The 27,393-nt window shown below is 47.8% G+C and overlaps 1 protein-coding gene across 2 annotated transcripts in view; it reads left to right on the top strand.

Moving 5' to 3' along the window:
• FIRRM (FIGNL1 interacting regulator of recombination and mitosis) overlaps positions 1–27,393 on the top strand; it is a 1,527,986-nt gene that overhangs the window by 770,865 nt on the left and 729,728 nt on the right. For both annotated transcript variants that reach the window (XM_069231089.1, XM_069231088.1), the window contains exon 14: positions 3,245–3,327. In XM_069231089.1, coding sequence (XP_069087190.1) covers positions 3,245–3,327 — 83 coding nt within the window. The remainder of the gene's footprint in view (positions 1–3,244; positions 3,328–27,393) is intronic.

Genomic DNA, 27,393 nt, shown 5'->3' with positions numbered 1-27,393 from the left:
TATATTATCTAGGGCACGAGCAGAGAGCACAAATAAGACGTACAAACTCAAGTGGAAGAGATTTTGTGTTTGGTGCTCTCAGAACAATTTTCACCCATTTCAAATTAACCCTGAGCAAATTCTTTCTTACCTGCTCTCTCTCTCTCCAAAGCTGGTCTTTGCCATGCATCAGCCAAGATTCACCTAGCAGCTATAGCCTCATACAGACGATCGGCTGAGATGCCATCTATCGGCTCATCCAGAGTCATTAAGCAGTTTATGAAAGGGCTTTTCCGCACTTTTCCCCCAGTGCGGTTACCTCCGCCAGAGTGGCACCTTAAAATTGTCCTTTCCCAGCTCATGAAAGCTCCTTTCGAGCCCATTCATAGGGTGGAACTCAAGTACATAACTTGGAAAGTGGCAACCTTGCTCGCTCTCACCTCTACCAGGGGAGTCAGTGATATACAGGCGTTCACTACTAAAGAACCCTTTTTAGTTTTCTCTGAAGACTTCGTTATGCTCACAACCAACCCCAAATACATTCCCAAGGTTCCATCTTCGTTCCATCTCAATGAACCCGTTATTCTACAAACCTTTTTTCCAAATCCTACTACGATCGCAGAGAAAACTCTACACTCTTTGGACATCAAACGATACCTCAAATTTTATCTTCAAAGTACCAAACAAATCAGAAAATTAGACCAACTCGTAGTATCTTATTCTCTTGGACGACAGGGAACAGGAGTAACCAAGGCCACTATAGCCCGATGGATTTCCTCGACAATCCAATTCTGTCACACCAAGGCAGGAAGACCGCTGACTAGGCACCCGAGAGCCCACTCCACGAGAGCAGTCTCCACATCGGCTGCTTTGTTTCAAGGTATTGCCTTTGGTAAAATATGCCAAGCTGCGACATGGAAAACTACACACTCCTTTACCCAGCATTATTGTTTGGAGTCATCACAAAGAACCGATTCTCTAGTAGGACAAGATGTTCTACGCCATCTCTTTCATTAAGGTGAGACCTTTCCTTAGTTATATACAAATGGTTTGAGATGCAAATAACCGTGATTTCTATTACACTTCTATATGAATATGTATGTGTATATATGTATATAAATATATATATATATATATATATATATATATATATATATATATATATATATATATGTATATATATATATATGTATATCGGCATTTGCAACATGAATTTCAGTATGTGTGTACATGTACTTAGAAGTATCTATATTCCTTCGAAGCTCACGATGAAAAATGTATTAGTTAACTATTTATATTGGAGATAGAGGGTCTTCATGCTCGCACCCTCCATCCACGTTGGATATAATGTTTATCAACAATACTGCTGACTATTCAGATTCAAGCATGTGAATTTATGAAAGATCCAATACTGGATAAGAAAACAAGTTACTTACCTGTAACTACAGTTATCCAGTATTGGTATCTTTCATAAATTCACATGCGACCCGCCCTCCTCCCCTTTGATTCTCGCATTTCCTCTCAGGTTATAATTTTTCACTCGTGCTGGAAAATCTGAGGAAGGGAGCTTCTCTGGAGAAGGTTCTAGAGGGTGCTGGTGCCTGATTGGACAGCAGGCAGGTTTGGGTCCTTTCACAAAAGGACATGGATAGGCTATATGAGCAATTGCTGTCTCCATTATAGCCTATTGCAAAAAAATATTATTTGTAATTATTGCTATTTTATGTACCGTGGGACTCCCACTTCGACGGGGATGATTCAAGCATGTGAATTTATGAAAGATGCCAATACTGGATAACTGTAGTTACAGGTAAGTAACTTGTTTTCATTAACTCTTCCGAGGGGGTAAACCTGAAGGGTGGATTGGGGCGTATCATGCTGTGCTCGATGGCAAAAAAAACATTACACAGGAAACCTCAACCCAGCACCCATAGCACAGCATCCCTCCGTAGCCATTTAGTGGGTTTCAGAATGCTTCTCATCAATGTATCAACCTCGCACAATCCTGCACCCTCAATTACAACAGCGTGGGCTAGTGCGCCTTTCCACCACTCAGCTCCACAAACACTTATTTTGGGCACCTAACAATGCCTGCTTGACAGTGTACAACAATGCATCCCAACTCAGTCAGTAGCTCCCATGGAGTTGCACATCATTAGTCTCAAAACTCCTTTCAAGCACCAACCTAAAACTAACCTCAAAATTTTGCGTGTTTTAGAAGCCCCAGCCAAGAGCTATATAGAACAGTTGGATTAGTCCTTTGTCCCATAATGCTCAAAACAAGTGTTTACACCATGAGACAACTTGCATAACTGTCTTAGCCTGATAGTAGCTTTCACCTGGCTTTCACTTACTAGATCACACTGAAATTTTACACCTGGGTAATTGCAGAGGTCGACACTGTTCAACTTCAGACTATAAAGGTGCAACCACTTTAGACCTTTACTATTATACATTGTGGGATTGAAAACAAAAACTATGGTTTCTGGGATGTTGATCAATGCATCTGCATTACAGCACCAGTCAAAAGGTTTGTGTCTGGAGTCCGATAGAGGTCTGGTCCAGCATACCTAAGGTATTAACTGAAACACTATTGACTGTAGAAGGAAAGTATCCTTGTGGTTCTCAGAGAGTTTGGCAACTCAGCCAAATCTAGTCTAGATTAAAAAGAAGGGAACAGGCATGCAGCTCAATAAATATGATTAACCGATCGACACATTAATCCCATCTGCCAGTAAAGAGCCTAGCCCAGTGGCTAGAAGCAGAACTTTTGCAATCTAGTACTCCATCATCAGTGCCCACTGCCGCCATTTATTACCACTGGATCTCCAGTTCACTAAAAGAAAGTTACATTTGAAGCCCAGAAATTGCCATTAAAAGTTCTGTGTTTACCTATAAGAAGATACCGGTTAAACCCCACAACTGATGTTTTCTGGCATTCTAATACTTTCCAGTTTTGTTCCCCATAACTTGTTTCATTGTATGAATTGTTTGGAGAGCAAAACTAAAGGTGCTCCTAGCTAGGGACATGTCAGCTAGTTTTCATTCTATAGTTTTCACCCGAGTTACTTTGAAAGTGTCAGATGTAAATGGAACATTGAGGCTCGTAGGGGGCGATTAAAGACAGTGGCATAATATTTGAAGAACAGTGAAAATAACTTGATCATGTTACATATTCAGAGCATAATTAAAGGGACAGTTATATGAAGTTGGTGCATTCATTGTTGCCTATCATCCAATATTTTTTTATCTTTTCTTTACTTAGGAATATGCTTTATTGGACGCAGTCCTTAGTCCTAGCATGCTCACATCTCTACTTGCAATGGATTCTTGGTGCTTCCTTGCTCGGTAAGTTAAGTCTGTATTTGAAGCTTTCTGGGTGGACATTAAATTGTACACTGTAATTGTTATGGAAAGTATAGTGTAGAAAGCTGGCCTGGTGTGCGGTAGGTACCTAAGGTACTTACACCTTATACCAGGTCCAGGCATCCTCTATTATGGTAGTGTAGGCAGTATCTAGAATCCAGGCTCACTAGAGGTAGTTGTGGATGAGCAGCCAAGGCTTATCTAGGAGAGATGCAAATCTCATGCAGTACCACTTTAGTCACACAGCACTTGCACATATGTAAGAAATCACTCACTGCTACAAAAATAAAGGTACTTTGTTTTAGTGACACAATTACCAAAAAGTATTAGAGCGGCAACCCTCCAATAGGAGGTAAGTAACACACTATACATGTACACTAGTAAACAGAAACCGGCATAAAAACCAGTAGAAAACAGTGCAAATAGTATTAGGCAATAGTGACCCTAGGGGGAGCCCAAACCATATACTAAAAAAATGGAATGCGAATGCAGGACCCCACCTAGGTAAGTGGAATGTGTAGACAGGAACTGGGGAAACTAGGAAACCCCAAAGGTAAGTAACACAGGCCCCTTAGCGACCAGGAAGAAAGAAGTAAGTTAGTCGATTATCCCCAAACCACCCAAAAGGAGTGAAAAGAAGATTATGCAACACCCAGACAAGACTGTGAGAAACCAGTGGTGGATTCCTGAAGAGGAAGACCTTTGGAAGAAGGGGACCAAGTCCAGAAGTCACGGAAGCGTCCAGTGGGGGCAGGAGCCACTACCCACCCAGCTGTGGTTACAGGAGTTGGTCGACGGTAGGACGAAGACGGTCAGCAGTGCAGCCCTGGAGTCAGTGAAGAGTTCCTGGAGGATGCACTCGATGTCCCATGCTGGATGGAAGATGGCAGTTGGTCAGTGGCATGGAAAAGCCACCAAGAAGCCTTGGCAAAAGGAGAAGTTGCAATTAAATAAAAGTGGAGCTACCAGGGACCAGCATGGTCCAGGAGGACTCAACCCATAGGGAGAGTCCTGGGAGGACCCTCAGCAAGGCAGAGAGTCCATAGAAGAAAACTGGAAGAGGACCCCAGAATCCCAGAGGAGCCCACTCAGCACAACTGAAGAAGGGTCCCACACGGTAGGAGTTGCACGCAGGGCGCTGTGCGTCGCAGGGAAACGAGCTGAAGGCTAGGGCTACACAGAGCCTGAAGATCCCTTGGAGGAGATGCCAGCAAGCCTTGGTAACTGCCATAGATGCCGTGCAGAGGGGTACTGTCTTGCTTGGGAAGGCAAGGGCTTACCTTTACCGAAGTTGGACAGCTGGTAGAGAGGACCAAGAAGACCACTCCAGACCACCACCCATGATGCAGGATCCACGCAGCTCAGGATGAGATCCACGCAGCCAGTCGTTGTTGCAGTTGGTGCCTGCAGATGCAGGGGAGTGACTCCTACATTCCAAGGGAGATTCCTTCTTCCTTCTTGGGCAGACTGAAGACTTGCCGCCCTCAGAGGATGCACAGCCTGGAAAATTTTGCAGAAGCTCGAAGGAGCCATGGAAACAATGTTGCAAGCAGAGTCTTCATCTTGGAAGCAGATTGTCAGTCCCTGGAGTGTCCAATCGCAGTTCCGGTGGCCAGAAGTCGAAGTAGGTTGCAGAGGAGTCCTGCTGGAATCTTGCAAGCCGAATCAGAGAACCCACCCAAGAGGGAGACCCTAAATAGCCCTGGAAGGGGGATTGGTCACCTAGCCAGGTGACCACCTATCAGCAGCGGGCTTTGGCGTCACCTGCTTGGCCTGGACACTCAGATGCTCCCAGAGGCCTTTGCCCACCTTGGATTCAAGATGGCAGAATCAAGATACCCTCTGGAGGAGCTCTGGGCACCATCGCTGGAGTGGTGATTGACAGGGGGTGGTCACTCCCCTTTCCATTGTCCAGTTTCACGCCAGAGCAGCGACTGTCAGTCCCTGAACCAGTGAAGACTGGTTTATGCAAGGAGGGCACCAAATGTGCACTTCAAAGCATACCAGTGGCTTGGGGAGGCTACCCCTCCCAAGCCATGTAACATCTATTTCCAAAGGGTGAGGATATTAACCCTGTCTCCCAAAGGAAATCCTTTGTTCTGCCTTCCTGGGCTTGAGCTGTTCAAGCAGCAGGAGGACAGAAACCTGCCTTAGGTGTGGCCACTTTACGGCTATTTAGGGTATTCCTCTTGGGTAAGTGCTCAGATTTGACTTGCAAGACTCCTCTGCAACTTTTAGTTTGACTTCTGGCCACTGGAACCGCAACTGGACTTCGACAGTCTGCAGCATTGTTTCTCCGACTCCTTCCAGCAACTGCAGCATTTCCCCAGCTGTTCATCATCTAAGGGTGGCAAGGTCTTCAGTCTGCACCAAGTAGCAAGAAGGAATCTCTCTTGGAGTGAAGGAGTGACTCCCCTGCATCCGCAGGCACCGACTGCATTGATGACCGGCCATGTGGATCCTCTCTCCTGAAACTACGTGGATCCTGTATCACAGGTGGCGGTCTGGAGTGGCCCCCTCGTCCAACTTGGAAGGTGGGGATTCTTTGCCTCTCTTTGCAGGACAGTACCCCTGTGCACCACGACTCTTGCAGCTACCAAGGCTTGTTGGCTCTTGCAAGGGATCTTCATGCTCTGTGTAGCCCTGGCCTCCAGCACTCTTCTCTACAATGCACAGACTCCTGTCCAGGTGTGATGAGTGGGCCTCACTGCGACTCCTGTACCTGCTGCCTGTGAGTTGCCTGTGGGGGCTGCATCTTCAACTTCTGTCTCGCCTCACTGTTGAGCGTCACCTGGGACTCCCCTCTTTGGGTTCAGTCCCCTCTGACCTTCCTGGTCCCCAGCGGCTCTGCAACTCTTCTTAAGTAACTGTTGTATTTGCCAATGCTTGTTGGTGGTTTTTCCACACTACTGACGGACTGCAACTCTTCTTCTGATGTGGGACATCGACTCCATCACTCCTAGAATTCTTCTCCTGTGCTGCAATGCTGATTCTTGTTTTTCTCTGTCGACCTGGTCCTGCATCTTCAGAAGGCTGGGTAGTGGCTCCTGCCCCAAGTGGAACAGGACTTGGACCCATTCATTTGCAGGTCCTCTTCTGTCAGGACCAATCTTCTGTTTCTTCCAGTCTTTCGTGGGTTTCGGTAAAATCAGATACATGCCTCCTCTCTCCTGGTTGCTCAGGGGCACTCTGGTACTTAACTCTTGGGGTTCCTAGTTCCTTCAGCTTCCCTCTACAGATTCCACTTACCTGGACATCAGGCCAGCTTCCTACATTGTGCAGGTTATGAATTACAGAGCTAACCAGACCTGCTGAATTTCAGTGTCTATAGGTTTTCTTGTGTAACCATGACTTCACTTTGTGCTCTTTTATGTGAATTTCAGTTTTTTTTTTTTTTAACCATTTCAAGGTGTTAAAACCAATCACAACCATAACTTCACTTAAACTGTTGTTTTTTTTCAGAGAGTGTGTCTTCCTTTTTAGATGATATAGTACACCCAACCTTTAAATTAGTACCTTCCTCACTGTGTGGCCTTCAGTTTTTTTGTTAAAGGGGAGGTGGTGGTTTTGCACTCCCTGGTAAGGCGCAGTGATGCAGAGGTGGGAATTGTTTTGTTCTGCTGACTACAACACCACTCGAGGAGCATTTAGGGTCCTCTGAGTGCTGCCATCCTGGTATGTTTTTAATTAAGCTCCTACTGGAACCTTCTGTACTCTTGTCAAACTTAAACTGAGATTTTCTTGCCTTGTGAATGTTCCAAAGGAGAAGAGTTCTCTCTGCTCTTGCTGCATTTTTGGTTGTAAAACTTAAAGGAGACCCGCTTAATATGCTAGATTGTTATCTCTTGGTGGATATGTGGAGAACTTTCACATGTGGTAGTCTTTGGTGTGTATTTCCACCTCTTCTTTCTCTCTGAGGCACTTCTTTCACCTCCTCTGCAACAGCAAAGGATGATCTAGGAATTTCTCCTCGTATTTTGTCTGACTGAGTTCACTCTAAATTACAATCTGATGGCAAATCACACCTAGGTGAATTTTTTTTCTGATGGTAAAATTCAGTTTTTTAAATTTTATACAGTCCCCAAATGTGTCATTAGGTCGGGGACCACTTTTGTGACTACAAAACAATACACCTAAAATGTTTTCCATGGTCCTGGTGGCACGACAGTCAACCGGACCCAATGTGGGTTTGCATGTTTTGTCGTGTGTGGTCTCCATAGGGCCACTCTGGACTTGGGGATTCTGCCTTTCGGGGTCTGTAAACTTCAGGAGGAGTTTGCGGACCCTACAAGACAAGCAATTATTTAATATTGAGTGATATGTGCATGTGGTATCTTGGCTCTGAACATGACTCTGGGGTAAGGTACTTGTGTTAACTGATGCACTTGAAGGCCATCGTAGAGCCAGAGGCCAATCTTTTAGTGGCCAAAGCCCACAATAACAACTGGAAGCAGTTCCTTTCAGGAGAGTCGCCATGCAGGGGACAATCTCCCAAAAGATCTTTCCATAACAAAATCAAAAAGCCCTGAAAGGGGAATGTCTTATCTTCCTCGAGGAAACTGTCCCACTATTGCGACTGTTCAGAGTCCCTTTGCTGTTCCTCCTTGCCTGGTGCCTGTCATCAGAGTTGATTTGACACTGAAATAAGTGAAGCTAGATTTCCTGACTTCGTCGGGCAAGGCGTCCTGCCAGAATATACTGGTTATCGTCAGGATGGCTCATGGATGCTCTGGTTCACTTTCCAAGGATGGCAGTGCTCCTGCTGCTTTGGCGATACCCTCAACTCCTGATTCCAAGGTCCAAGCAGGCTATGACCCTGCCAACCTGGAACTTATTTTTTTTGTAAACAGATTTTTATTGATATTTTCAACCAGTAAATGATTGTACAAATATAGTAGAATACATCTTGTCCTAGCTTAATGGCTCTGCCTATTCAATTCTTCTCAAGTGTTCCACTATGCTAAGTCTTTAAGAATTCTTTGCCCTCCCCCCTTCCACCCCAAATGCCCTCCCCAGTGGATCTACTGTTGTGTTGTGTGGTGAACATGAACCTTGAACATTGTGTGGTGAGGTCAGTTGTGCGCCATTGTCCCACAGGTGAGACAACGTCCGGCTCTTGCACCTGGGGATTTCTGCTGTCAGGTGGGATGTGGTTGGATCTTATCAGTTCCTCTGTTATTCAGAGTCCAGGGTAATCAGGGTCACTTCTCTCATGGCTTCGATTACAATGTCCCACCCTCTTGCTACCTCTATGGAGGTCGTCCCTCTTTTGGCCTCCCTGAGAAGGGCATCTCCCTCACATCAAGCCCATTTTCCTAATTCCCTGTTCCAGTTAGAAATTCTCAGTCCTGTTGGGACGTATGTAGGAACTATCCAAGTAGGCAATTTTACAAGGAACCACCTTATCGATTGCGCCTTCTACCGACTGGGCCACCTCTCCCTAGAACGTCCCAAGTTGTGGGCAATTCTAGAACATGTGTTTAAATTCTGCACTGAGTATTCCGCATCTTGGGCATTTCACTCCATCCGTGTTGAAATGCCTACTAATCTGACCAGGGGTTATATGCAACACATAAAAGTTCATTAATTTAAATCTAGCATTTTTCGGCCCCTTAGGGGTTCCTTCCAGTATACGCTCCCACGCCTTGTCAGGGATAACGGTGCCTAGATCTTCTTTCCATTTTAGTCTAAGGAAGACCACCAGGAGTGTCATATCTGACTGTTTTTTTTTGTTTTAATATAAATTTGTGACTGCCTTTATCTTCCTCGTTGAGGTCAACAGATAGGTACAGGTCGCCTGGGTTTGTGGCTCCCCTAGTCCCGCCCACCTGTGCTGTCTATCCTTGCAGTGATCGAGCCATATAGCAAGAAGTGACCCCCTCGGCAGATCAAACTTTGCTCTAAGGTCCTCAAATGGTATCATTGTTCCTTATCATTGTGCCCACTGTCAGCACCGCCACTGCATTCCAGGCTTGAAGACCCTCCCAGTTACACCTATGTGGTAGTGCTGATAGAGACATCAGGGGGAGGTCTGGAGAATATGGAGTCTTTATCTTAGATTTGCGCAAGTAGCTTCTCTAGCATTGTATAACTGTTTTCAATTCAGGGGAGTCCTCTCCCTTGTTACGCCAGATTCCCAAAAGCACCTCCATTAATCTCGTTAGCAGAGGGGTGAACGGCCTCACCGATGCCTCGGATCGCGTTTGCTCGCTATCCATTGTGTGAGCCACTGGAGCTGTGCCGCTAGATAGTAGGCTTCAAAGTCAGGGACAGCCAACCCTCCGTCCGCAGACTGTCTTCGAAGTTTAGCTAGGGCCACTCTCCTTCGCCCGCTGCCCCATTTGTGAGAAAGTGGCCTCTTTCTAGCATGGTTACCCCCACTTTTGGCCTGTTTGTGAGTATGTGTCAGTGTGTTTTGCCTGTCTCACTGAGATCCTGCTAGCCATAGTTTGTGGCCTAATAAGTATGCCTGTGTAGTGCCTAACTGTGTCAACCCTCTCTATAGGTCTGATCGAGGGCAGGGAGGGTTAGAACGCGAGGAGCCACTAAACAGACTCCCGTCTCATCATCTTCCTCCGGGGGAACCCATCAAGGAAAGCAGCCATAGTTTTCTCTCCACCTTGCATCATACTTCTCCCATAGGGGGAAGGCTATTTCATTTTCTCCATGAGTGGAAGTTAATCACATCGGACTCTTGGGTGCTGAATATTGTGGGGAAAGTTTATGCCCTTCCTTTTCGAGAGTTTCCAAGTCATTTGTTTTGTATGGAAGACCATCTCCTGTTGCTTCAGCAGGAGGTGCAAGTCCTTTTGTTAAAGGGTGCAGTTGAATTGGTTCTAGAGCAGGAAAAGGGTCAGGGATGCTATTTCAGGTATTTCCTGATTACCAAGAGGGATGGTCGATTGAGGCCGATCCTGGACCTGAGGATTTTGAATTGTTCCTCAAACAGGAGAAATTACAAATGCTGACCCAGGTGCTTCTTGCGTTGAACAAGGGAGACTGAATGGTGTCTGTCGACTTGCAGGATGCTTATTTTCATATCTCCATTCTGAAGTCGACAGGAAGTATCTCCGGTTTGTGGTGGGGTCACAACACTACCAGTCTGCGGTCCTTCCTTTTGGTCTTACTTCCGCAACTCAAGTCTTCACGAAGGTGATGGCAGTGGTTGCAGCGGACCTCAGAAGGAAGGGAGTATCTGTATTCCCTTACCTGGGCGATTGGCTGATCAAAGCTGGGTCCCCAGACCTCGTGCTGCATCACTTGCAAAAGACAACCCAGTAGTTGTTAAACCTGGGTGTAGGAAGTTGGCTCTGTATATACTATCTCAAAGTGAGAGATAGTGTGCACAGAGTCAAAGGGTTCCCCTTAGAGGTAAGATAGTGGCAAAATTAGATAATTCTAATGCTCTATTTTGTGGTAGTGTGGTCGAGCAGTAGGCTTATCAGAGGGTAGTGTTGAGCATCTGTTGTACACACACAGGCAATAAATGAGGAACACACACTCAGACTTAACTCCAGGCCAATAGTTTTTATATAGAAAAATATATTTTCTTAATTTATTTTTAGGACCACAAGCTCAAGATTTGAAGTAAATACATAAAATGCAAGGTACTGCACACAGGTAAGTTAGGAACTTTGAATTAATTGATCAATACCATATACAGTTTTTGTAAAAATGGCAGTAAGCTATTTTAAAAATAGACACAGTGCAAAAATCAACAGTTCCTGGGGGATTGTGAGGTAAGTAAGACACTTACAAGTCTCAGTTCCTGGGCATAGGCAGCCCACCGTTGGGGGTTCAAGGCAACCCCAAAGTTACCACACCAGCAGCTCAGGGCCAGTCAGGTGCAGAGGTCAAAGAGGTGCCCAAAACACGTAGGTGCCTATGGAGAACAGGGGTGCTCCGGTTCCAGTCTGCCAGCAGGTAAGTACCTGCGTCCTTGGGTGGCAGACCAGGAGGGGTTTTGTAGAGCACTGGGGAGGCGACACAAGTAGGCACATAACACACCCTCAGCGGCACAGGGGCGTCCGTGTGCAGTGTGCAAAGCAGGTGTTGGGTTTTGTATTGGTTTCAATGCAGGGACCCGGGGGGTCACTGTAGCGGTGCAGGCAGGGCACAGGGGGTCTTCTTGGGCAAGCCACTCCTGGGCTAGGCAGAGCGTCGCCTGAGGGTCACTCCTGCACTGAGGTTTGGTTCCTTCTGGTACTGGGGGCTGCGGGTGCAGTGCTTGGTCCAGGCGTCGGGTCCCTTGTTATCGGCAGTCGCAGTCAGGGGGAGCCTCTGGATTCTCTCTGCAGGCCCTGCTGTGGGGGTCCATTGGGGTTGTCTTGGGCTACTCACGGGGTCGCAGTCAACTGAGAGTCCTCCATGTGGTGTTGGTTCTCTGGATCTCGAGCCAGGGGCGTCGGGTGCAGAGGGTGAAGTCTCATGCTTCCGGGGGGGAAAAGTGAGGTTGTTTAAAGTTGCAGAAATTTTTTAAGATTGTTGCTGTTTGTTGAGCAGAGCCGCTGCTCACAGGAGTTTCTTGGTCCTTAGATTCAGGGCAGTCCTCTGAGGCTTCAGAGGTCGCTTTTCCCTGTTCGATGCGTCGATGTTGCAGTTTGTCGAGTCAGGAGACACGCTGGTAGGGCTGGGGCCCAAAGCAGTTGTAGTCTTCCGCCATCTCTGCGGAGCTTGCAGGTCAGCAGTCCTTCTTCTTAGTTCAGGTTGCAGGAATCTGATTTCCTGGGTTCTTGGGTGCCCCTAAATACCAAATTTAGGGGTGTGTTTAGGTCTGGGAGGGCAGTAGCCAATGGCTACTCTCTTGGAGGGTGGCTACACCCTCTTTGTGCCTCCTCCCTGAGGGGAGGGGGGCTACATCCCTAATCCTTTTGGGGGAATCCTCCAAGCGTAAGATGGAGGATTTCTAAAGGCAGGGGTCACCTCAGCTCAGGGTACCTTAGGGGCTGGCCTGACTGGTGGGTGACTCCTCCTTGTTTTCCTAATTATCTCCTCCAGCCTTGCTGCCAAAAAGTGGGGTCAGTGGCCGGAGGGGAGGGCATCTCCACTAGCTGGGATGCCCTGTGGTGCTGTAACAATGGGGGAGGTGAGAAGCAACTCCACCCAGTACAAAGGCACTCTTCCTCACGTGGTCAGCAACTCGTCTGGTTGTGGCAGGCTGGCAGAAACTGGTCAGCCTAACCCTAGAAGTCGGATTGGTATTCAGGGGGCATCTCTAAGATGCCCTCAGGGTGCATTTTACAATAAATTCCTGTAGGAAAGTACCATCTTGCCTGGCATGTTACCCCCATTTTCACTGTATGTATGTTTGTTTTTGCCCATGTGTCACTGGGATCCTGCTAGGCAGGACCCCGGTGCTCATAATGTATGCCCTGTATGTGGTCCCTGTGTGGTGCCTAACTGTATCACTGAGGCTCTGCTAACCAGAACCTCAGTGTTTGTGCTCTCTCTGCTTTCTAAAATTGTCACTGCAGGCTAGTGACTAATTTTACCAATTCTCATTGGCACACCCTTATAATTCCCTTGTATATGGTACCTAGGTACCCAGGGTATTGGGGTTCCAGGAAATCCCTGTGGGCTGCAGCATTTCTTTTGCCACCCATAGGGAGCTCAGACAATTCTTACACAGGACTGCCACTGCAGCCTGCGTGAAATAACGTCCACGTTATTTCACAGCCATTTACCACTGCACATAAGTAACTTATAAGTCACCAATATGTCTAACCTTCACCTGGTGACAGTTGGGTGCAATGTTACTTAGTGTGTGGGCACCCTGGCACTAGCCAAGGTGCCCCCACATCAGTCAGGGCAAAGTCCGGGGACACAATTACACGCGTGCACTACATATAGGACACTACCTACATGTAGCGTCACAATGGTAAATCTGAACATGGCCATGTAACATGTCTAGGATCATGGAATTGTCACCCCAATACCATTATGGTATTGGGGGGACAATTCCATGCATCCCGGGTCTCTAGCACAGAACCAGAGTACTGCCAAACTGCCTTTCCGGGGTCTCCCCTGCAGCTGCCTCTGCTGCCAACCCCTCAGACAGGTTTCTGCCCCCCTGGGGCCTGGGAAGCCCAGTCCCAGGAAGGCAGAACAAAGGATGTCCTCTCCCTTTGGAAATAGGTGTGAAGGGCTGGGGAGGAGTAGCCTCCCCAGTCTCTGGAAGTGCTTTGATGGGCACAGATGGTGCCCATCTCTGCATAAGCCAGTCTACACCGGTTCAGGGATCCCCCAGCCCTGCTCTGGAGCGAAACTGGACAAAGGAAAGGGGAGTGACCACTCCCCTGACCAGTACCTCCCAGGGGAGGTGCCCAGAGCTCCTCTAGTGTGTCCCAGACCTCTGCCATCTTGGATTCAGAGGTGTTGGAGCACAATGGACAGCTCTGAGTGGCCAGTGCCAGCAGGTGATGTCAGAGACCCCTCCTGATAGGTGCTGTTTGCGGTATTTCTGCATGGAAACACTTCTGCATCGTCCAGCACGCCGTGGGACATCTTCTGACCAAAGGAGAAGTTCCTGGCACCTTCCTTTGTTGCAGAATCTTTGGCTTCTTTCACCCGGAGGCAGCCCTTTTGCACCTTCATCCGGGGTTTAGTGGGCTCCTAAGCCCCCCCCCCCTCCCCTCCCCCAGACACTCGTGTGACTCTTGGACTTGGTCCCCTTCTTTTACAGGTCCTCAGGTCCAGGAATCCGTCTTCAGTGCTTTGGTAGCAGTTGTGGTTCTACAGAATCCCCTATCTCGACTATTCTGTCTTTCTGGTGTAGTAGGGTAACTTTACTCCTACGTTTCAGGGTCTTGGGGTATTTTGGACACCCTTACTTTTTCTCACAGTCCCAGCGACCCTCTACAACCTCCCATAGACCTGGGGGTCCATTTGTGATTCGCATTCCACTTTTGGAGTATATGGTTTGTGTTGCCCCTAGGCCTATGTCTACCTATTGCATCCTATTGTGATTCTACATGGTTTGCACTACCTTTCTTACTGTTACTTACCTGTTTTGGGTTTGTGTACACATAATTTGTGTATATTACTTACTTCCTAAGTGAGGGTAGCCTCTGAGATACTTTTGGCATATTGTCACTAAAACAAAGTACCTTTATTTTTAGTAACTCTGAGTATTGTGTTTTCTTATGATATTGTGCTATATGATATCAGTGGTATAGTAGGAGCTTTGCGTGTCTCCTAGTTCAGCCGAAGCTGCTTTGCCATAGCTACCTCTAACAGTCTAAGCTGCTAGAAACACCTCTATTCTACTAATAAGGGATAACTGGACCTGGCACAAGGTGTAAGTACCACAAGGTACCCACTATAAGCCAGGCTAGCCTCCTACAATTCCACACTGGCATTAGTGTGCATTTATTATGCTGAAAGGTTAGATACCAAACTTCACAGATTTCAGTGTAGCCATTATGGAACTGTGGAGTTTGTGTTTGACAAACTCCCAGACCATATACTCTTATGGCTACCCTGCACTTACAATGTCTAAGGTTTTGCTTAGACACTGTAGGGGCATAGTGCTCATGCACATATGCTCTCACTTGTGGTATGGTGCACCCTGCCTTAGGGCTGTAAGGCCTGCTAGAGGGGTGACTTACCTATGCCGCAAGCAGTGTGAGGTTGGCATGGCACTCTGAGGGGAGTGCCATGTCGACTTAGTCATTTTCTCTCCACCAGCACACACAAGCTATGAGGCAGTGTGCATGTGCTGAGTGAGAGCTCCCCAGGGTGGCATAAGACATACTGTAGCCCTTGGAGAACTTCCCTGCATCAGGGCCCTTGGTACCAGGGGTACCATTTACAAGGGGCTTATCTGAGTGCCAGGGCTGTGCCAATTGTGGAAGCAAAGGCACAGTTTAGGGTAAGAACACTGGTGCTGGGGCCTGATTAGCAGGGTCCCAGCACACTTCGATTCATAACTTGGCATCAGTAAAAGGCAAACAGTCAGGGGGTAACCATGCCAAGGAGGCATTTCCTCACACATGTTATCCGAAGGGGCGATAGAGGTAGTCCCTTCTTATCAAAAAGGAAGTGGTTTCTATTCTCACTTCTTCCTCATCAGGAAGAAGTCTTGTTTGTGAAGACCCATTTTGGATCTGAGGCAGCTCAAAAAATATCTAATGAAGCAATCCTTCCGCATGGTGACATTGAAGGAGGTTTTGCAACTTTTCAACAGAGGGGATTTCATTGCTTCCCTAGATCTGCAGGATACCCATTTACCCCAAGCACAGAAAATTCTTAAAATTCATGGTAGCCAGCCGGCACTTTCAATTCAAAGTGCTACCCTTCGGACTCATATCCAGTCTCCGGATTTTCACAAAATGCTTAGTGCCTGTTGCAGCATATCTGAGGCGTTTCAAACACCAGATTTTCCCATATCTGGACGAGTGGTTATTGAAGGCTCCAGACATCTACACTCTACGCCACTCTCTCAAGACCATGTTACGCCTATTCCATCAACTAGGTCTCACTCTCAACAGAGACAAGTCCCATCTTCAGCCTACCAGAAGAATAGTTTTCCTAGGAGCTATACTGGACGCAACTCAAGTAAAGGCATTCCCAGTGGAAGAACGACAACTCAAACTCATCACCCTAGCAGATACAATTCAAAAAAGAAAGTTTCTTTCAGTTCGAAGTTCAGATCGTTACTAGGAATGATGTCCTCTTTTATCAATCTAATTCCCCACTGTCGCCTTCGGATGCACCCTTTTCAAGAAGAGCTCGACAAACAGTGGAAACAGATGCAAGGTTCCTTTGGGATATCATACAGATAACAGCAAAGATCGTCAACTCCCTCGACTGGTGGTCAACACCGACAAACATTTCCAAGGGTTTAGGATTCTTAGCTCAGATCCCTCCATTTACGCTAACAACGGATGCTTCACTGGAGGGATGGGGTGCATGCCTTCAGGATCTTCAATTGAGCGGCAGGTGGTCCCCCTCTCATGCTACTCTTCACATCAACCTCCTTGAGCTCAGAGCTGTGCACCTAGCATTGCAGGCTTTTCTGCCAAGAATCAAAGGCTCATTGGTGCTTGTCTAAACGGACAATACGACCACCATGCACTACATCAACAAACAAGGAGGAACTCGGTCTCATTTCTTGTCCACAGAACCTCAGCCCATTTCGGCCTGGTGCATTCAGCATTCAGTGCACATACAAACAGAACATCTTCCGGGAGTGAGCAACACCACAGCAGACTCACTAAGCAGGTTCAGCACATCTTCCCACGACTGGGAGCTGAATCAGAGACGCTGGACACAATATTTCTCAGGTGGGGAATTCCAACCTGGACCTCTTTGCGACGTCCCACAACGCGAAATGCTGATTTGATGCAAGCTAGCATCACCAATCAGGGCCGTGGGGAAATGCCCTTTCGATAGCATGGTCAGGGATTTCTGCCTATGCTTTTCCTCCGATACCTCTTCTTCCACGGGTAATCAGCAAGATCAAATCGGAACCCTGCCAGATAATCCCAATTGCTCCAGCCCGGCCACGTCAACTGCAGTTCACAGAACTTCTGTTGCTGTCCTCGTGTGCGCCCATCAGGTTAACGCCTATGTCGGGGATACTAACCATCAGCCAGGGCCAAGTGAGGCATCCGGATCCCAAGTCTCTCAGATTATGTGCATGGCTCCTGAGTTCAATGAGTTCGGCCATTTGAATATTCCTGTTGACTGCCAAACCATTTTAGCGAAAGCACGTGCTTATAACTAGTAAAACGTACGAATTAAAATGGAAACGGTTTTGTTTATGGTGTGCTCCAAAGGGCATTCGTCCGCTTACATCTGCTCTAGAGGAGGTTTTACTGTATTTTCTTTATATGGCGCGCTGTGGTTTCGCGCATGCATCCAATAAAGTTCAATAAAGTTCACCTAGCTGCTATATCCAGATATAGACAGTTTTGTAAAGGACCATCCCTCTGGTCTCATCAGCTTATCAAGCAGTTCATGAAAGGGCTGTTCCGATCTTTTCCTCCAGTCAAAGCACTGCCTCCTGCTTGGCAGCTAAATACAGTCCTGGTTCAGCTAATGAAGGAACCATTCGAGCCCTTTCATAAATCAGACATTAAGTATCTCATCTGGAAGGTTGCGCTCTTCTTGGCTTTAACATCTGCTCGTAGAGTAAGTGAGATCCAAGCATTTACCATCCAGGAACCCTTCATGAGGTTTGCGGACGATAAAGTCAACCTGCGGACAAACCCTAAGTTTATCCCCAAAGTACCGTCAGAGTTCCATATTAATGAGCCAGTAGTGCTACGGACTTTCTTTCCACGGCCTCAGACTGGGGCAGAAAGATCGCTGCATTCCTTTGACGTCAAATGATGCCTTAAATTCTGTCTGCAGCGAACATCCTCGATCTGGAAATCAAATCAACTCTTTGTGGCATTTAGTGCGCCTAGAAGAGGGCATCCTGTTACTAAACATACCATTTCTAGATGGATCTGAAGCGCAATAGCCTTTTGCCATCAAATGGCTGGTCGACGCCAGAGTGCGTGCACATATTACCAGGGCAGTCTCTACATCCTGTGCGCTCTTCTCTGGGGTGTCACTGCCGGACATCTGTCGAGCAGACACGCGGAGAACGACACATGCCTTCACGAAGCATTACTGTATGGATGCTGAGGCGCTCCGAGATGCAGCAGTGGGTCAAGCGGACCTTAGACATTTGTTCTGATAAAGTGAGCTGTTTGTTTTCCCACCATCCGCTTCTGTTATAATATCACAATTTCTGTTCAGTATTAACGTACCTCTCATGCATATTCATTTATGTTTCAGAAGGTTAACTTTTGTTGCTTTGCATTTACCTGTCTAATGCGAACGATGTCTTATGATGACAAGAACAGTGTTGGTCAGTACAGAAAATGTGTTGGTTACTGCTTGCTACTATTATTCAAGCATGTGAATCTATAAACGTTCCAATACTGGAGTAAGAAATAAGTTACTTACCTGTAACTATAGTTGTATTGGAAGCTTTCATAGATTCACATGAGGCCCATCCGCCTGCCCGGGGAAGCTCACCTTCTCTCTTCTCAGTGTTCCTTATTATTACAGCACTTATGCTTGGAAAATCTGAGGGAAGGCAGCTCCTCACAGGAGGTTCTAAGGGGTGAGGCAATCTGATTGGTTTAAATTTGAGTTTGGGTCTATTTTACAAAACAACTATGGTAGTTCCAGGAAGGACAGAGCCCCTGCCAACCCAGAAGAGAGTGCAAAAGAAGAGTCCACGGTTAGTCGAAGACTGCAGAAATGCACCCTAGGGAAGATGCTAGCGGGTTCCTCCGGGATGCAAAGGATGTCCCATGACGTGAAAATCGTTGCAGACGTGATTTCATGTTGAAAGTCACCAACAAGCCTTGGTGCAAGTGCGTTTTGCATCAAAATGGCGCTGGATGAACCCAGGAGGGACCTGAGGGACTCAACTCTGTGTGAGGAGGAAGAGTGGCTCTCAGCACTTTTGAGAGCCCTCAGGATGCCAGCCAGCAACCCTGGAGGTCCCATGACACAGGGACAAAGGAGGTGCAAAACGCGGTTGATGCAGCACAACAAAGTAAGGTCTCATGCAAGTTGAGCGTCGCAGGATGGAGTGCTTGGGGACCTGGGCCAGGCTGTGCACGAAGGAATTTTGCAAATAGTGTACAGAGGCCTCAGGAGGTGAAGAAGACGCAGTACACAGGGGTACAGTCGCTCTCTGGGAACGCAAGGTCTTCCAAATTGTGTCAGCAGGACCTCAGGACAGTGTATATCGATGATGTCCATCCTCTGTTTCCTTAGGAGCATGCTTGTCGCTGTGAGAGGAGTCCAAGGGTACTGTTGTCTTCTTGGAAGGTGCCTGCTGGAGCAGGGGAATGACTGTCACCCCACTAGAAGATTTATTTGGTCCTTCTGGTGCAGAATGAAGACAGGGAGTCCTCAGAGAGTGCACACCGGTGATACTGTTGCAGTTGCTGACTTGGAGCTGAGGTTGCTGAAGAAAAGTATCTCTGGTGGATACTTTTGTTGCAGTTACTGCGTTTCTTGGAGCAGACTGCGGTTGATCTGAGGTTAGAGGGAGCTGAAGTTGTTGCAGAGGATTCCTGAACGAAACTTGCAAGCAGAATCTGAAGAGAACCCACAGGAGAGACCCTAAATAGTCTTGAGAGGGGGATTGGCTACCTTATCAGGTATGGACCAATCAGGAGGGGTCTCTGACGTCACCTGCTGGCACTGGCCACTCGCAGCCCTACAGAGTGTCCCCACACCTTGCAAAGCAAGATGGCTGAAGTCTGGGACACACTGGAGAAGCTCTGGGCACCACCCCTAGGGATGGAGAGGGGAGTGGTCACTCCCCTTACCTTTGTCCAGTTTTGCGCCAGAGCAGGGGACAAGGGGTCCCTGAACCAGTGTAGACTGGCTTATGCAAGGCACCATCTGTGCCCTAAAAAGCATTTCCAGAGGCTGGGGAGGCTACCCCTCTCCAGCCTGTAACACCTATTTCCAAAGGGAACACCCTGCTCTAAGAGGAAATGCTTTGTTCTGCCTTCCTGGGACTGGTCTGCCCAGACCCCAGGAGGGTAGAACCTTGTCTGTGAGGTGGCAGCAGCTGTAGCTGCAGCGCAAGCCTCAGAGAGCTGGTTTGGCAGTACAGGGGGTCCATGGTGGAGCCCCCATACTGCATGGAATTGGCTCCCCAATACTAGATTTGGAATGGGGAGGACAATTCCATGATCTTAGATATGTTACATGGCCATATTCAGAGTTACCATTGTGAAGCCACATATAGGTATTGACCTATATGTAGTGCACGTGTGTAACGGTGTCCCTGCACTCACAAAGTCAGAGGAAATGGCCCTGAACTATGTGGGGGCCCCTTGGCTAGTGCAAGGGTGCCCTCACACTTAGTAACTTTGCCCCTAACCTTCAGCAAGTGAAGGTTAGACATATAGGTGACTTATAAGTTATTTAAGTGCAGTGAAAATGGCTGTGAAATAACATGTGCGTTATTTCACGCAGGCTGCAATGGCAGGCCTGTGCAAGGGTTTGTCTGAGCTCTATATGGGAGGCAAAAGAAATCCTGTAGCCTATATGGTTCTCCTGGAACCCCAATGCCCTGGATACCTAGGTACCGTATACTAGGGACTTATAAGGGGGGTCCAGTGTGCCAATTGAAATTGGTAAATGAAGTCAGTAGCCTACAGTGACAAATTTTAAAAGCAGAGAGATCATAAGCACTGAGGTTCTGATTAGCAGAGCCTCAGTGACAGTTAAGCACTACACAGACACACACATTGGGCCATAGACAATGAGCACTTGGGTCCTGACCAGCAGGATCCCAGTGAGACAGGCAAAAACAAACTGACATATAGGTACAAATGGGGGTAACATGCCAAGGAAGATGGTAGTTTCCTACATCGACCAGGCTCCAATGTGATTGCCAGGCTGTAAATTGCTGTGCCAGTCTAGTGAGAGGAGAATCGTGTAATGGGGGGTTGGAGTGGTCTTTAATGGTTTCCACCATGCAATTGATATCTCCTCCCAGCACTATTGAGTGTTGTTGGAATGGGGCCAGGCGGGTAGAAAGTTGTCAAGAATGTGCCCTGGTCCGTGTTGGGTGCGTTAGCACTCATCATTACAAGCTCCCTGCCCTCCAATCTCCCTCTTACAGCCCCAAATCGCCCTCCTGGGTCTATGAGGCTCTCCAGCAAGTGGAATGGAAACCCTGTTTATATCCATATCAGGGTCCCCCTGGCATAAGCTGAATGAGTGGTATAGTAGGCTTGGCACCTCTGCTGTTTCTGGATAGCCTTCCCCTCTGCTTGCGTTAAGTGTTTTAAGTGTGTTTCCTGTAGTACTGCCACTTGGACTTCTCTTTATGTACGAGAATACCTTATACCTTTTAGCCATCGTGTGCATGCCCCACACAGCTCTGTCGTTTCTTGTCCCCCGGCTGTTTCGGTGAGAGTTTCTCTGAGTAACAGGATTCTACAGGGTGGGGGATTACCAGTGTGAGCCTCACAGGGAGACTTCGTCCGTCATCGGTGATTGCCCTGCCAAACTGGAACTTATGCCTTCCAAGGTACAGACCCCTTGTGCTCATCACTCTAGCTTCAATGGCAACAGTGTCACTACTTTTCGTGCCGTTTTGGGCACCACTTCCTAAACCATTGAAGTCGACAGATGATATCCGAGTGGCTAAAGAAAAGGTCCAGCCATGTTTTAATAACAAACCTTTGGTAGAACACCTGTGGCCCAGAAATTTCCCTGTATTGAGGATCTCTTTGTGTCTGACTTAGGTACTTTAATCTTGCCCAAGAAAGATTTTACGTGTAAGGAGAGTGCCTTGTAACTCAAAAGTTTTGGCTTCCTTTCCATTGTAAATTTAAAACCAACTGTTTTCCTAGGGGCATTCCAGACTCTTTGCTTCTGGATGGCATTGCCCTCTCCCCTACAAATGGCAGTGCCTTCTGGGATGCCATGTCCACACCCTGATAGAGCGGGCAAAACAAATTGTCATCGGTTTACCTGATCATATGAAAAAGTAATTCTCTGATGTGGATGCTTCCAAACAGATTCTGCTGCATAGATGACACAGTGGCCCAATCCAGGGGCATGGCGGTCACACTATGTCACCCCATATGGATGCATTCCCCTAGTTTTTCAGGAGACATGCAAGTGACTCTGACCGACATACCTCTCATTGGCAAACAGATGTTCACAGAGAAGGCTTGACTACTCCCTGAAAACTCTTCAAAAACAGCTGAGCTACAGTATATTAGCTGGCTCTGGTTTCCTCAATAAATGAATTCATTGAGCAATACAGGATGGTTGATCCCTTTCCATGGCACAGCATTCTTGGTAGTTTGATGCTTCACAGCCAACAAATGTACCTCTCTCTCTTAGTGGCATTAGTGTATCTGAAGGATGCTAACAGCACCATCAGCAGCTGATCCAGTCCCATGATCTTCCCTGACTCAGCTGTATCAAAACGTCTCAAGCTCTGCCCCCCTGGAATTCCCACACCACTAACATCTTGGGGCGGGTGTAGGAAAGTACCCTCTTTTTGGCGTGTTATCCACGTTTTCTGCCTGATGTCAGTGTGTTTGACTGCGTTCACTGGGATCCTGCTAACCAGGACCCCAGTGATTATGCGCTCTCTCCTCTACATTTTTTCACTGCATACTGGTAACCCACTATTTCACCCAAAACTCTGTTTGGAAGCTGTTTGGCTGATTTGGAGGACACACTCTATCATGTTTTGCTCCTAATTTGGATACAAGGTGTAGTTGGCCCTACCTTCACACAAGTGTTTCAGAGCCTCCATCTTAAGCAAGATACACTTAACAAAGGGGTATTCCTTGAAGGGCCCGAGTGTGTTGGACGATACCATTGTTATTATCTATCTGATGGCTACTTCTGCCTACAGATTTTTCACCTCTTGAAACCTCACTGGTGCTGGACTGAATCTGAAAACTGTAACCACCCTCTTGCACTATTAGATGGATCTTAGGCTCAGCTGCTTGCTCTGACTTGATATTTGTAATGGAATGACATAAGGCACCATCCTGAATGCCATTCTCCCCACCCCACCACCGCCTACCCTTGAAAATAAGTGCATCAAGAGTTACTCTCCTCAGGACTTTCTGATAAAGGTTTGCAAAGTGCTGTGTTATAGTGATAATGTCTCCTCCAAGGCTGTCAGGCTCTAAGGGTTTCCAATCCTGGCAACAAATGTCGATATTGGATGCTCAGTACATCTGTATATTGTGTTTTGGATCATGTCATGATTCCATGCTCTGCAAGGTGTGTAGACTCAGGGCCATAAGGGAGAGCAAGATAAAGCTCTATTTGGATCAGGCACAGGACCAGCGCAGAGTGTAGTGGTCTTGCTCCAGTTCGCCTTTTATCAGTTATTCCTCCAAACGTACCTGCTTCAGGGAGATGTTGTTTTGCAGGCGCGAAAACTGGGCAGAATGAAGTCTTTGGTCTTTAAACGCTTTCCCAAATCCAGAGGTAGATATCCAGCTGGTGATTCTGTTTCCCTGCTTCAGCATCGACATTGGAGCCAGAGTTGATAGATAATTTGCTGGCTCTGCAGCCAGAGTCAGAAAATGTAAGTCCCTGGTGCGGATTCTGCACAAATTGCAGCTTTCACTCAAGGCAGTGCTGGCATTCTTTTGATAACATTTTCCCACTGCTCCCTCTGGAGGGTCCATAGAGTCTTTGACCAGTTCAGGAGCCATCAGACCTCACTTTGACCCTGTCTGTACCACCTTATTTGCTGAGGCATTGTCTGTTGGTAGTGTCTCTATCCTCAGTGTTACAGGCACTGACTTCAGATCCCTACCATGAGCCGACAAATTTCCAAAGACCAAGTATATCCTCTTCAGAAGTCAATGGAATGCACAGTAGGTGTTGGAAGAGGCAGTTTAAAGGCCTGTCTTGTAACAAATTAGGAGAGCTTTTCTGATCTGATTTGGACTAACCTTCGTGGCCTCCTATGAAGGATGTGGCTTAGTTTACTGCGCTCCAAAGCAGGTTTGCTGAACTATTGTAACCCCACCTTGCCTATGGCCACACTGGCCTCTGCCCCTAGTGAACTGAAGTTCTTGACTACTTACCTTTCTGCTCAGAGCCCTGTGATGTAGGCATCTTCGTCATCCTAGCAAGTCACAGGGAAGACCTGGGTTTTTCCTACCCTTGTTTTAATTTGCAGGGGTTGTAGAGGAGTATTGTAGGAAGTTGGCTCTGTATGTACTATTTCAAAGTGAGAAATAGCATGCACAGAATCCAAGGGTTCCCCTTAGAGGTAAGATAGTGGCAAAAAGAGATAATTCTAATGCTCTATTTTGTGGTAGTGTGGTCGAGCAGTAGGCTTATCATAGGGTAGTGTTAAGCATTTGTTGTACACACACAGGCAATAAATGAGGAACACACACTCAAAGACAATTCCAGGCCAATAGGTTTTTATATAGAAAAATATATTTTCTTCGTTTATTTTAAGAACCACAGGTTCAAGATTTACAAACAATACTTTAAATGAAAGGTATTTCACTCAGGTATCTTAGGAACTTTGAATTATCACAATAGCATGTACAGTTTTGGCAAACATCTCAATAAGCTATTTTAAAAGTGGACACTGCAAAAATCAACAGTTCCTGGGGGAGGTAAGTATTTGTTAAGTTTACAGGTAAGTAAAGCACTTAAAGGGTTCAAAGTTGGTTCCAAGGTAGCCCACCTTTGTGGGTTCAAGGCAACCCCAAAGTTACTACACCAGCTGCTCAGGGCCGGTCAGGTGCGGAGGTCAAAGTGGTGCCCAAAACACATAGGCTTCAATGGAAATAAGGGGTGCCCCGGTTCAAGTCTACCAGCAGGTAAGTACAGCGACTTCGGAGGGCAGACCAGGGAGGTTTTGTAGGGCACCGGGGGGGACACAAGTAGGCACAGAAAGTACACCCTCAGCGGCACAGGGGCGGCCGGGTGCAGAGTGCAAACAGACGTCGGGTTTGCAATAGGATTCAATGGGAGACCCGGGGGTCTCTTCAGTGATGCAGGCAGGCAAGTGGGGAGCCTCTCGAGGTAGCCACCTCCTGGGCTAGGAAGAGGGCCGCCTGGGGGTCGCTCCTGCACTGGAGTTCGGTTCTTTCAGGTCCTGGGGTCTGCGGGTGCAGTGTGTTTTCCAGGCGTCTGGTTCCTTGAAGCAGGCAGTCGCGGTCAGAGTAAGCCTCTGGATGCGCTCTGCAGGCGTCGCTGTGGGGGCTCAGGGGGGTCAACTCTGGCTACTCACGGGCTCGCAGTCACCGGGGAGTCCTCCCTGTAGAGTTACTTTTCCGCAGGTCGAGCCGGGGGTGTCGGGTGCAGAGTGGAAAGTCTCACGCTTCTGGCGGAAAATGTGTGGTCTTTAAAAGTTGCTTCTTTGTTGCAAAGTTGCAATCTTGTGGAACAGGGCCGCTGTTCTCAGGAGTTTCTTGGTCCTTTTAGATGCAGGGTAGTCCTCTGAGGCTTCAGAGGTCGCTGGACCCTGGGGGGCACGTCACTGTTGCAGTTTTTCTCGAAGTGGGGAGACAGGTCGGTATGGCTGGGGCCAAAGCAGTTGGTATCTCCGTCTTCTCTGCAGGGCTTTAGGTCAGCAGTCCTTCTTCGTCTTCAAGTTGCAGGAATCTATCTTCCTCGGTTCTGGGAGCCCCTAAATACTGAATTTAGGGGTGTGTTTAGGTCTGGGTGGGCCGTAGCCAATGGCTACTGTCCTTGAGGGTGGCTGCACCCTCTTTGTGCCTCCTTCCGGTGGGGAGGGGGTCACGTCCCTAATCCTATTGGGAGAATCCTCCATCTGCAAGATGGAGGATTTCTAAAAGTCAGAGTCACCTCAGCTCAGGACACCTTAGGGGTTGTCCTGACTGGCCAGTGACTCCTCCTTGTTTTTCTCATTATCTCCTCCAGCCTTGCCGCCAAAAGTGGGTGCAGTGGCCAGAGGGGCGGGCATCTCCACTAGCTGGGATGCCCTGTGGCGCTGTAACAAAGGGGGTGAGCCTTTGAGGCTCACCGCCAGGTGTTAAAGTCCCTGCAGGGGGAGGTGTGAAGCACCTCCACCAAGTACAGGCTTTGTTCCTGGCCACAGAGTGTCAAAGGCACTCTCCCCATGTGGCCACCAACATGTTTGGTGTGTGGAAGGCTGGCAAAAACTAGTCAGCCCACACTGGAAGTCGGGTATGTTTTCAGGGGGCATTTCTAAGATGCCCTCTGGGTGTATTTCACAATAAAATGTATACTGGCATCAGTGTGCATTTATTGTGCTGAGAAGTTTGATACCAAACTTCCCAGTTTTCAGTGTAGCCATTCTGGTGCTGTGGAGTTAGTTTATGACAGACTCCCAGACCATATACTCTTATGGCTACCCTGCACTTACAATGTCTAAAGTTTTGCTTAGACACTGTAGGGGCATAGTGCTCATGCACCTATGCCCTCACCTGTGGTATAGTGCACCCTGCCTTAGGGCTGTAAGGCCTGCTAGAGGGGTGACTTATCTATGCCATAGGCAGTGTGAGGTTGGCATGGCACTCTGAGGGGAGTGCCATGTCGACTTAGTCATTTTCTCCCCCCCAGCACACACAAGCTGGCAAGCAGTGTGCATGTGCTGAGTGAGGGGGCCCCAGGGTGGCATATGACATGCTGAAGCCCTTAGAGACCTTCCCTGGCATCAGGGCCCTTGGTAACAGGGGTATCAGTTACAAGGGACCTACCTGGATGCCAGGGTGTGCCAATTGTGGAGACAAAGGTACAGGTTAGGGAAAGAACACTGGTGCTGGGGCCTGGTTAGCAGGCCTCAGCACACTTTCAAATCATAAATTAGCATCAGCAAAGGCAAAAAGTCAGGGGGTAACCATGCCAAGGAGGCATTTCCTTACAAGTATGCTTCCAATTTTCCTTGACGAAGTAAGTGTAATTGAGTCAGACCTCTTTTCCGTGAGTAAAAACATGCTGGAAATTATTGGGACTGAAAGACTGTTTGTTCCTTTGTATCTGATAGAGACTTCTGGCTGCAGCTTCCTTACCTTAGAATTCCCTGGCATCAGCTTCGAATTCTGAGTTTTTTCTGAGCAGTACTCTGCGTGCGCCGTCTGGCGGCGTCGTTCGGATCCACGTGCGTCGACCAGCTCCGCGTGCGTCGTCAGAGCCGTCTATGATGTCACGGTTGTCTATATAGACGCCGGTTAAGCGCAGTTCCGGAAAGAGCTACCCTTCTTCGATGGTTTGTCGATGCTTTTTTGATTGTTTGAAGTCATGTCTTCTAGAAAGACAGGGTTCAAGCCGTGTGGTGCGTGTCATCGCACCATGTCAGTGACAGACCCGCACCGTGTTTGTCTTTGGTGCCTGGAGAAGGACCACGATTCCACCTCGGGCTCCGACTATCGGGCCATGGGGCCGAAGGCTTTGAGGGAGCGATCCCTTAAGCTTTTTAGGGCCCTACATTCGTCTTCAGTCGGCACCACTCCGCGGAGGTCACGGTCCCGCAACAGGTGGTGGTCGCGGCACCGCTCCCGGAGCCCCAAGTCCTCTTCCTTG

This window comes from Pleurodeles waltl, chromosome 4_2 (genome assembly GCF_031143425.1).
Source record: "Pleurodeles waltl isolate 20211129_DDA chromosome 4_2, aPleWal1.hap1.20221129, whole genome shotgun sequence".
Classification (NCBI taxonomy): Eukaryota; Metazoa; Chordata; class Amphibia; order Caudata; family Salamandridae; genus Pleurodeles; species Pleurodeles waltl.
Note: the sequence above shows the minus strand (reverse complement) of the source record. Positions and strands in the feature narration are given on the sequence as shown.